Genomic DNA, 12,674 nt, shown 5'->3' on the forward strand with positions numbered 1-12,674 from the left:
CAGAACTCATATAAAGCTAGACACGGGCTACAGAGATCTCTCAGTGCTTCAACATACTGACTGCTTTTCCAGAGAATCCAGGTTTAATTCCCAGCATGCCCATAGTGGCTAACAGCCACCGGTAGCTCCTGTTTCAAGGAATCTTCTGGCCTCCATGGATAATGCATGCACACTGTGCACAGAAACACATTCAAGCTAAACACTCATGTGCATAAACTAAGAATAAATCCTGTTTAAAAAGCTAGAGTAGGTGGGGATTGCCTGCAACCCAGTGCTGAGAACACAGAGACAGGAGTATCCTTGGGGCTAATTGGTCAGCCAGCATAACTGAATCAGTGAACCCCAGGTTCGGACACACTAGCTCAAAATACAAAGGAGATGGAGACTTTATTTTCAAGTTGAAGAGCAACTGAGGATGACACATGAGTTTCCTGAACTCTCCATGCATTCCCATGCAACTTCATGTTCAACTGCACACCCACACGCAGCCACCCATCCACAAAAAGCAAAGATCATAAAACTTGCAATCAGGTACATTATTTTATAGGATATGTGGTGAATGTCAACATAGATAGCAACAAACACTACGTTTGTTTTCTTACCTCTCAATAAAGGCCATCTCAGATTTAAACACAACTCAGGTGTTAGTTCCTGCCTTCCACCTTGCTTGAGACAGTCTCTATTTTCATTTCCCACTGTGTGTGCCAAGGTAACTGGTGACTGAGATTCTGGAGGCTGTCATGTCTTTTCCCCATCTTACTAAAATCACACGGGGATTGAAAATGTGCAGTAACTCACATGGCTTTAGGCGTGTTCTAGGGAACTAAGCTTCAGTCTTTCTGCTTGTGGCAAGTGTTTTATGTACCGAACCATTTAAGGAGAGCACTAACATAGCTTGAGCGGGAGCTGGAAAAATGGCTCCGAAGTTCAGAGAGCTCGATACTTTTTCAGGGGACCTGTGTTCAATTCCCAGCACTCATGTAGGGTAGTGCCACACAAACACCTGAAGCTATAGCTTCAGGGGATCCAGCAACTCTTTTGCCATCTGGGAGCAACTGTACAAATGTAGGCATACTCCCACAGATGCACCTGCATATACATAATTAAAAATAAAATTTAGTTGGGTGGTGGTGGCACATGTTTTTAATCTGAGCACTTGAGAGGCAGAGGCAGGCAGATCTCTATGAATTCGAGGTCAACCTGTTCTACAAGAGCTAGCTCCAGGACAGGCTCCAAAGCTACACAGACAAACCCTGTATCTAATTAATCCAATAAATAAACAAATAAATAATAAATAAAATTTAAAGAAATTCCTGAATATTACTGAGTAGCAACCAACTATTTAATAGAGCATTACTCTACAATGACAAGATGTTTTTAGTAGCAAACACTTACAAAAAAAATGAGTTTCTCCCTTTCAGAAAGATTGTTTATCAAAAATCATCTGGGTATTGTGTATAAGCACAATACCATGTAGTTAGAAGATCTTGAGAGGGTCATTCAGTCTTGTGTCTGGGAAAAGAAGACATCCTTAAAATATTGATATAATTAACCCTATGCCCTACAGAGTTTCTAAGAGCCTGAAAGTAAAATACATTTCAATGTTGTGTCAGTAACAGCAATATGAACAGGCTACATCCAAAGAAAATTTCCACCTCAATTAAGGATACCCTAACTTAAAAAAAAAATAGACAAATAAATAAGTTTAAAACAACATGCATAAAAGACCTAGAGAAAATGAATTTACTTTGCTTGACATGTAGGCTAGGCATGACATATAGGCTAGGCATGACATACAGGTTAGACAATGTGAGCTAGACATTGATGGAGCAGAAGGACATGAACATATGAAAGCTCTTGAGCATCTTAGAGAAGTGGGAAATTGATATAGGAACATGATATGAACATGATGGAGCAGAAGGATTGAAACATGAAAGCTCTTGAGCGTCTTGGAGAAGCAGGAAGTTGATATAGGGAGGAGAAGATTGTCAGAAAAGAGAGTTACTAATACTTAACATAACAGCCAAGTTTAAAGACCCTGTGGCTGTGGCAGCTTCAGCAATAAATTTTGGGCCAGTGGGTTACTGGCAAAAACTAGGCAAAACCCAAGAAGATAGAGATGGTACCTGAGGAACTAGAGCATAGTTTGACCTCGGGTTCCAAAGAGTCACACACACACACACACACACACACACACACACACACCGAAAGAGGGATAGACAGAATGGATAATAGGAAGATGTGTTTTCTAGCTAAAAAGGCACAAAAATACAATAGCCATATTAACTGAAATATTTCAAATGTCTCATATTTTGCCTAATATCAATTTGTAGTGTGCATTAAGATCAATACTTTTCTGAAAACAATGATTGAATACTCTATTCTTTTTTATTTCAGATTTTTCATTACTCATTTACCGCTTCATATTTGATTTACAACATACACACTGGGTAAGTTCTTTGGTTTTCTGCATTTTAAGAGCATTTCTGACAGGCTAAGTTGTCACAGATGTCAGTTTGTTCACATGAAAATATTGACATCTTTTCAAGGGAAGTGTGGGAGTTGAATCCTCCTGAAGTCGAGGACTCAGTTTTGCAGTATGCGGCCTGGGGTGTGCAAGGACAGCAGCTGGTAAGCATGCAACCCCACCCTACCCCAACCCTGTACCCTGAGGCTAAATTAAAGGAGTTACAGAACTCAATTCCTTGTGCAATTTAGTCTGCAATCCTTGATGTTTTCCTAAGTTCCACTGCATTATTTATCTTAAATATTTCTTTATTTAAATTATTTATCTTAAATGGTTTCTTAAGAGTATGTCAAATGAAGACTAGGGGAGTAGCTAAAGTGAGTAAAACCAAGGATCATGAGTCAGTCTTTACTTCCAGAGGAATCTGGCCCCGCCTCTTGAGGACCTGACAGATGCCCTGCTTCAAGCCTGAGTGAGGAGCAGGCAGTCAGTCTCTTTAAAAAACGAAACTCGACCTACTTTCTCTTCTTCCTCTTCTCCTCTCTTTCTCTCTTTATTTGTCTCTCTCTTTCTTTCTTCCCTCCCCTTTCCCTTCCTTTCAATAAAATTCCTCAGTCAAGCTTTGCCTGCATGGCTTATGTGTTTCTCGCCCACCAAGAGGTCTCTGGCTCTCTCTGGCCAAGGTCCCTTGCAAGCAGAAGAATCTCCATGGGCTCTCAGCTGCGGTTTGGACCCACCTGCAGCCCAAGGTCCCTCTTGCACAGAAATCATTAGACTCAGTCTGAACTCCAGCACCCATTAAAAAGCAGGATGTGACAATGTGTGCTCAGAACCCCAGCCCTGGAGAGACAGAGAAAGGTTCCAGGCCCAGTGATGTTAGTTTTTTATTTATATTTTATTTTCTAAAACCAACATAAAAGATTCTAGAGTTTTCTAAATTCTACCTAATCTTTACCTAGTTCACTTGATAATAATGTTTTCATAAGACTTAGTTTCGCTTTCTACTGTGATTTCTCTTTTCAGATGGATTAAATCAACACTTAATTTTTAACTCACAGTGGTTCGGAATTGGTGCTAACACTCACTTGTATTATTTGAAGCATATCTATACTTTGAATGCGACCTGACCATGTTTTATGTGCTCAATACACATTTTGATGAACCCACTGAATGGAGAATTGTGTCGATTCCCCAGTGGTGGATGCATTTCTCTACTGAGCCTTAGAACAATCTCATCTCAATAATTATGTACCCATTCATATATTCTTGCTAATGATGTTGGGTGTGTGATGTGTTCCTTTGGGGTGCTGTCAATTTTACATGATAGTACTGAACTATGCTTTCAAGAGTAAGGGGATTTTAAGAGGATAACTATATCTAAAGTGTGAAATTGAATTCATGATAATTTAATCATCATGTATTTATCTTATTTACAGGCCTAAGCTTAACCTTTAAATGTCTTTTCATTGAGTTTAGAAACATCTAAATGTTCTAAAATTAAAATTGATAGTTTAACATTAGGCAGATGGGCTGAAGTATGTTTCTCATTTTCTGTGCTCCTCAATTTCTTCATTAATAAAACAAAAACATCTACGCCATCATATCATGATAAAAATTTGAGGAATATTACAATTTTCTTCAATATGCAACCCAATATTGTTGTTTTATAAATAATTCATTGCTCCATTTATAAATTCAAGAAATCATTTCTAATGCTGCTAGGTTTAAAAATGAAACAACAATATCAATTTAACAAATAGGCAACAGGGAAAATCATGAAGTCTTTTGAAGTGAGTAAGCATGAGATGGGTGTCCATGACAGAGGCAGATCATTTGACCTTGGCCAAGTCTTTATTTATCTTCATATCTTGCATTCACCATTGCAAAAACGAAGACATTTCGCTTTGCCTTCAAGTCTTCATCATTTACCGCACTCTGTTATCTTAACTTCATTTTGAAAACACCATTTTGATAGTTTTATACTGGTAAGCATGAGGATAATAAAGAAGGAACAAGGCAGGTTGGAAGAAGAGTGAGGTACCCACATCATTTGTTCGTTTTTTACAATCACAGTGTCGCACTCAGCAATATTTGAGCGTCATCTGTTTAGAACTGTACCATGAAAATAATGAATATTACTAACAGGTGAACTTTTGTGGTGACTTGGTGGATGTAATTATTCCCTAAAACAGAAACTGAGAGTTAAATGAGTGTTTAAGGCACTAGTTTAAAATGGAGAGTGAATCTACAATTTTCTACGTTTTTAGCACAGTTTTATGGATATATGTAAGAGTTAGATTGAGCAAATAAAAGGCTTATTTTAAAATATTCAGAAATACATGTCTGAGTATAATAGTCACTAAATTGTATTTCACAAACAAGTCCTCCAAAATATTCTGCATTCACTGTATTTTCTTCATTAAGCAGACTATTAGTTTTTTAAAAATTATTATTGATTCTATGGTGGATATCACATGCATCCCAAACTTGTTCATCTCCCTGTCCCCACCTTTCTGCTCTCTGCTCTTTCGATCTCCAACCCAAAACAAAACAAAATTTAAAAGCCTAGCCAAAAAATAAACAGCAGCAACAGCAACAAAAGTTTGGTGTGAAATTTGTAGTGTGGCCCAGTGAGTCACACAGAAGACCCCTTTGTCCGTACATCTTTCACTGCAATGAATCGTTGCTTTGGTTTGAGGGCTCTGGCTTCTGCTACACTGCTGATACTGGGCCCTCACTGGGACTCCTCCTGGATAACCTTATTGCTGCCTCATGTCAACGAGATCCTGTAGCTTTTGGTCCAGAACCTTCACATACTCCAGCAGATAACAGAGGAGGTGGATATTGGGGCAGGCTAACTCATAGTTCTGGTGCTGGGCCTGGATGATGAAGCAAACAAGCCAGTGATTTCAAATGGAATTGAAACCCACCTGTCCGGATCCCAGCGTCATCCATGTACCTTAGCATTTACCCTGTAGAAAGTTAGGGAAGCTCAAAAGCCATGTGTTTACTCCTCATTTACAGTATTGTCTCTAGAGTCAGCTTTTTATGGTGGGACAGAAAGGTGACAAGATCACTGAGAGTTAGAAACAAATACGCCTGTTGCTTGCAGAGAAAACATGATGGAGGTATTTGTGTATAGCCACAGGGACCAGAAGCAGGTAGTGGGAAGCAGACAGTGTTAAGGGGAGGTGGGCAATCACCCAAATCTCAGTGCTTCAAGTTGTAACAATCCTGCTGGCCATTTTTTTTCAATGTCAGAACCAATGAAATTCTAGATCCTAGAAACAAGGCAACTTCATGTCTCTTGAGAATCCTTAGAAATTCTTTAAAACATTGGTTGGTTTCAGTGACATTCATTTTCCAAGCCTTGGAGAGATGTATGTATATCTACACTAAAATAATGTCACTTTGGTATTGCCAATGAAGTGGTATTAATTGTTTGGTTGATTTCATAATTCTCAATAATTAATTTTTCTACATATTTTAAAGATAGTTATTAAAAATATTCTTTTGTCCTTTTTAGGTACATGGTATACCAATATGCAAGCAGGCAAAACACCCATACACATGAAATAAACATTAAAAATTTAAAAACTAAAAATAAAATAAATAAAAAATAAAAATGAAAATCCTTTGTTAGTGTATCTTGGATCTACTTACCTCTAGGTAACAACAAACTTCAGAATACCTTTTATTTCCTGTACGGGTTTACTTAATTCTTTCTGGATTCCCTTTATTTTCTTTGTGGAAGATTAAGTTTTTATTATTTCTGATTATGTGTGAATGTGGAGTTGCAAGCATGCACAGGTGGGTGCAGGTGTCTCCAGAGGTCAAACGAGTCTGGAGTTATGGGCAGTAGGAGTCTCCCAATGTAGCTGCTAGTAACTGAACTCAGTGACTCCAGTAAAGCAGCGCTCACTCTGAGCCACTCAGCCATCTCCACAACCCTTTCCCTTTTATTTTCCACTCGGCTGATTTCCTTATCACTCATGAAGAGCTTATAACTGTGTGCTTTCCAATCAATTTTGTTATTTAATACACTTATACAAATATCAGGTACCCCAAATAATGCCTATTATAAGTAGTCTAGCTGCTAAATTTATCATTGTTTTAAAATTATGAAAGAAATATCTTATTGAAAGAAATATTGAATAGAATTTTTAAGTTATGTGGGATTTTAAAATTGAGTAGTTTTGTGGGAACTGAACTGCAGTTCTTTGGATTTTACAAAAACATTTTTAAGAATTTTTAATAAAGCTTTTGTAAAGAAATCAGTATTTATCAAGGTTATATCTTTGTACATTCAAACATGGATTCAAATAAAGTAAAAGGCATGAACCAAACTGGCTAATGGTGGACTTCATATGGGTATGACAGGTTTTGTCAATATTTGAGGCTATCAGCAAACTCAGCAATGATGGATATGCCAGTGCAAAGCTTTAATTAGTTATGGATTCAATAAATTAAAGAGTCCTGGATTGTGTACTTACTGGTGGATAATTAATTTCTAATCCTTTGTTTTCATTTTCAAATCTTATTAGCTATAAAAAACCATACCCTTGGTTATGCAGAAGACAAGAAGAGAGAGTCACATGATGTGTGTAATAAAGAGGGTTTAAGTTGGTGCTTCGTTGCTTGACCAAGATCTGCAGTTGCATTATCTTGTTGAGTATGAAAAGGAAGGGAAAGGGACTGGGCTGTTGGAGGGGAAGGAGAGACAGAGAGAGAGAGACTAATTGCTCCCTCTCTTCTTATAAGGTATGTTAGTTACTGTTTTATTGAAGTGACAAAACACAATGACTAAGGCAGCTTACAATAGAAAGCATTTAATTAGGGGCTTCCAGTTCAAAAGGTGTCTATGACCATCATGGTAGGGAGCTTGGCAGCAGGCAGTCATGGTACTGGAGCAAAAGCTAAAAACTTATATCTGACCCACGAGTATGAAGCAGAAAGAGAGTAAGTGAGAGAGACAGAGAAAGACAGAAATGGACAGAGTAAAAGCACTAATTGAGAATGGCATGGTGTCAATAGTCAGTGTCCTATTTCTGTGAAAAGACACCATGACCATAACAATTCTTATGAAGAGAACTGTTATTTGGGACTTGTTTACAGTCAGAGGTCTAGTCCATATCATCAAGGAGGGAAGTATGGCAGCACACAGGCTGACAAGATGCTGGAGAAGCAGATAGGAGTTCTATGTCCAGATCCACAGGCAGCAGAAGGAAAAGGGACAACTGTCTGATGCTGAGACAGACACATTTCTTCCAACAAAGAACTTCAATTACAGACAGTTGTAAACTAGCCTGTTGGGTACTGCAAATTGAAACTATGTCCTCTAAAAGAGAGGCCAGAGCTCTGAATTGCTGAGTCATCTCTCCAGCCCTTGGGGGACCCTATTGATTGCCAATTGACTCAACCACTGTGGGCAGCACCATTCTCTAGGCTGGGCTCTCAACTGTGAAAGAGTGAAGAAATCTAGCTGAGCATAAAGAATAAGCAGAGAGTGTAACTATATTTATTCCTCGCTGCTGTTCACTGTGGACGTGAGGTGATTGCTTGAGTCTGGACCTTGACTTCTTGGAAAAGATGGGCTGTGTTCTGAAATTATAAGCCAAATACACACTAGCTCCCCAAAGTTGCTGTGGATAAGTATTTTATCACACCAATAGAAATAAAGGAAATTGAGTTCTGAAAGCACTTAGACCAAAAGGGTCCTGACATAAAGTTCACATTGCGAGGGCAGGGTAGTCTGAGGTGATAGGACAGTTACTATGAGGAATGCTTTGGAAGGTATGTTTTAGAGTTAGATAGCAAAATTTGTGTTTCTGGACTGCTAAGAAATTCTCAGATATAGGAAGAAATAGAAAAGAGCTACATAAACACATATTTAAATTTTTTGTTAATGTACGTGTTTGCATGTTTTTGTGTACGTGCATGTATAACATGAATGCACTGGAAGACATAACCTCAGTTGTTGCTCTTAATGTGCTGTCCACCTTTTAATCTAACTCTCTACCTACCTCCCTACCTACTTACCTATATATCTCCTTATTTATTTTGAGACAAAGTCTCTCACTGACCCAGACCTCATCAAGTAGTCTAGACGGGTTATCTAACAAGCTCTGTGGATCCTCCTGTCTTTACATCCCCTACCTACCCATGATACCATGCCTGGATTTGTACCTGAGTGCTGAGGACTGAACTGGAATCCTGGTGGTCTAGTACTTTACTGAGCAACCATCTCACCAGCTCCTTGTTAATATTTATTTTAAATAACAGAAACAACTTTGATCTATTCATTACAAATGTTAAAAAGACAAAATAAAATCCAGATTGAATAGTTATCTTAAACATATCTTCATATTGACATGAGAAATAATGGTCATGGTGTCCCAACTTCATTACAGGTATATTACATTTTCTGTACTTTTTAATTAACCACTGGATTATTTAGAAATAATAAAGCAAGTAAAATAATCATCTTTCTCACTTGTTTTCCTACCATACACTGAAATCTCTCTTGTCTCTCTATTATATTCCATCCATCATGTGAATTTCAATAGTTAAATGAAGGTGTTTCTGCAACATAGTTTTTATATTTGTAAATCAAGGTCATATGTAACTCAGTGTGCTCATATTTTGCATAGCTGCCACTAAGCAAGTCATTTAGATAGGACAACCATGTAAATGATATCTGGTGAACATTTAATACCAGCTCTTTGCATTTCATTACAGCTATTGCATAACTTTTATACTTGCATCTGAATGTACAAGGTATCTTGCATAATGATGTCAGGACCGGGGCAGTCAGCTGTCTAAACAATAACTTAAGGATATATTTTGCAAGATGCAATTGCTTATTATATACAGTCCCTAGGGTGAAAAGATCCCAATTTGGAATAATTCAGCATTTTAATAAGTTTGTAAGTTTTGAGAAATGGCATGCAGATAACTCCTTGAGGGACCCATCCTCTATGTCAGTGTCAGGATCCTTCCCTCAAGAGGAACTCCAGGTGTCATTCAGACTGGAAACTTCTTCCCAATAAGGAAAATACAACTGTGAGAAGACATTCATACTTAATGATGTAATTGATTAGCCACAGCTCTTTCTCTAGTATTTAAATTTTTTCTGTTAGTATATAGAGTAAAGGGCTTAATTATGGCAGCAATGTGGGGAGGGCAGTGGGGAGGAGAAATAAACAGAACAAAGGATACATGAAAAAAAATGCCATCTTGAAGGCTGTTGGTTCATATAATAAAAGAAAGACCACAAAAATGGGGGAGGGGCACTCTATCTAGAAGAAGAAAGGGGATCAATTAGAGGTGGGAAGAGGCATGGGAAAAGCTAGTCAGGAGTGGAATAATAAAAGAGAACAAACCACATTGTTAAATTTGTATAAGCCATATTGCCTACAGGTGTATATGTGTACCACATGCAAACTTTGTGCCTGTGGAGGCCAAAAGAGGACATCATGTCCCATGGACATGTAGTTAGAGATAGTTAGGAACTGCCAAGTGAGTGATAAGAACCAAACCCAGGTCCTTCACAAGAGCAACAAGTGCTCTTAATCTCTCCAATACTCCCTGATTTCTTCAGGGTTATTCAAGAGTGTTATTTTTCTAGTCTCCATGTATATATTCTGTTTCTGAAGTTTATCTTATTATTGATTTCTAGTTTAACTGATAAATTAAAAGAGATTACTTATGTCCTCACTATTAGATAAGACTTGATTTGTGGGGCAGATTGTGGTTTACTTTGGAGAGAATATTCCACCGGAGACTGAGAAGACTGTAGATTTTCTTTCTCTTAGGTGAGGTGTTCTGCAGACATAGGCTAAGACAACGTTATCTGTGCTGTATTCTAATGCTGAGATTTCCTTATCCATTTCAGTTTGGATGATCCAGAGATGACAGTGGTTCCTAAAACTCTCCCATTATTATTGTAGCAGGATCTATCTGACATTTTATGTTTACTAGTGTGCATTTTAAGACATAGAAAAATAAAAAGAACTACATGGAAAATGTACAAAAAATAAATTTAATAGAAAAATTTCAGAAATTTATAAATTGATGATTTTAATTGGTAATGTAAACATTTGTTTTATGGGAGAAATGTATGAAAATAAGTGAGGTTCAAAGAATTTAATCAACACAGCTAAAATGAAATACCTCGTATTTATAGAAGACAGTATCTCTGGAAAGAAAAGAGAGAGAACATAACAAGAAACAAAAACCAAAGCAACCTCTTCCCCAAGATTCATACTGTACAGAATTTTATGGGCTCACAATAGGCTGTAGGACAAATTTCATTAAATATAAAAGAAATGAAAGCACACAGAATGTGCTCTATGACCATGAGTGAATTAAATTAGAAGTGAAAATCATCAATATACACTTATCAAATATACCCATACAAACACACATGCACATGGATGTATGCATGCAGACTCAAAAATATATATACAGATGTAGACAGACACAGATATATCCACATATATACATGTATGCACAAAGAAAAACGAACACATACAAACACAGACACACAGATAGTGCATGCACACACGTGTGCACAGAGATAGACACACATACAGGCACATAGATATAAATATAGATGAATGTGTACACACTTCTATACACAGATGCGTGCACACGCACACACACACACACACACACACACAAATAGGGGGGAATACACACAAAATCAGACATTTGTGAAGGTGAGAAAGCTGACCTACAAGTGACTGGTAAGCTGTGGGTCCCAACTTCTGCTGTTAGCTTATTTTGATTCAAAAGGCAACTGTAGTCAAGGCAGAGCCCAAAAGGGAAACACACTGACATCCTTGTGTGAGTTTGTACAGAGCAGGTGAGAGAAAGTTGGGAAGTAAGATAAGAGGTGAAGGAAGGTGTAGGAAATTCATTCATCTCTGGCTGAACCTCAGCTGCAAGTGTGTGCATTTCAGCACCAGCCGGCAGAGCTACTCTTGTAGCCAGCAGCTCTAAGTCAGAAAAGTAAATGCACAGCAAATGGAAATTCAAGGTTAATTAGTGTAGAAATATATTTCCTCTGTTTCTCTCTTGTATATTTTCTTTTGTATATATGTGTTGGTGTAAATGAGCATAAGAGTACATCTGTATGCATATCTGTTTGCATGTATTTGGAAGATGTTGACTTTAGGAATCTTCATCTATTGATCTCCAACTTATTTTGAGGCAGAGTCCCTCAGTAAACCTGGAAATCATCAATTCAACTAGACTAGAAGGTCAGTGAGTCCCAGGGATCCTCCTGCCTCTGCCTGGCCAGCCTTAAAATTACATACACGTGCTTCTGTTCTTGGCATAATACATGCGGATGCTGTGGGTCTAACCAGGATACTTGTTTAGTAAGCACTTTAAGGATAAAACCACCACCCCATCTGCTATAATGATATATGCAAAACATTAAGAACAAGACATTGGGGGTATTTTTGGAATTGCAGAGCCAATTGGGATCATAAGCTGAACAGCAGCACCAGAAAACAGAGAGCATAGACCAACAGCCAGCATTTGTTCTGAAGAAGATTGAGAGGTTTAGAAATAAGAAGTAGAGCTGGAGTCAGGAACAATAGGAAAACTGTTGCAGATGTGACATATGATAACTGGAGTCTGAGGAGAAGACAGAAGGCCAAGAGGAAATATCTGAAGGAATAAAGACAGAAATCCAAAATTATATCTAAGTCAACAGCCATGTATAAGCAAGATGTCCAGTGAACCTAAACATAATCAATTCACAGGAAGTCACACAGGACTTACTACTCAAAACTGTAGGTAAAGAAGAAGTGTTGCCATGGATAGGGGAATAAGACAATTACTCCTAATGACAAGAATCCAAAAGCCTGTGGAGTTCTACATAGACATGGTGGAGAATCATCATACAGGAAGAGTCTGGCAGAAAAGACATGGGGACACATGCTATAAGAATTTGCTTCTATGACATCATCAGTGTTTTTTTTACTCATGCTGATCTGAATTATTCATCCTGTCAGCATAAAGAAAAGTAACTCCAGAAAAACTCACATCTCCAGGACACAGAGATGAACAATGAAAATCGTACACATGTGACTAACAATAAATCACCCAATTTCCTCTTCTGTGTAAAACATACTAATGTTAAAACCAAAAGTAATAGTATACATGCTGCAGAGATATCCCAATTGGCAAAGTGCTT

General features: G+C 37.8%; 1 protein-coding gene across 1 annotated transcript in view; it reads left to right on the forward strand.

Annotated features, from left to right (window-relative positions):
• The window catches only part of Dpp10 (dipeptidyl peptidase like 10), a 742,401-nt gene that overhangs the window by 598,635 nt on the left and 131,092 nt on the right, over nt 1-12,674 (forward strand). The window contains exons 6-7 of the mRNA XM_057769460.1: nt 2,398-2,450; nt 2,550-2,631. Coding sequence (XP_057625443.1) covers nt 2,398-2,450; nt 2,550-2,631 — 135 coding nt within the window. The remainder of the gene's footprint in view (nt 1-2,397; nt 2,451-2,549; nt 2,632-12,674) is intronic.

The sequence above is a fragment of the Chionomys nivalis genome, chromosome 5 (genome assembly GCF_950005125.1).
Source record: "Chionomys nivalis chromosome 5, mChiNiv1.1, whole genome shotgun sequence".
Taxonomy (NCBI): Eukaryota; Metazoa; Chordata; class Mammalia; order Rodentia; family Cricetidae; genus Chionomys; species Chionomys nivalis.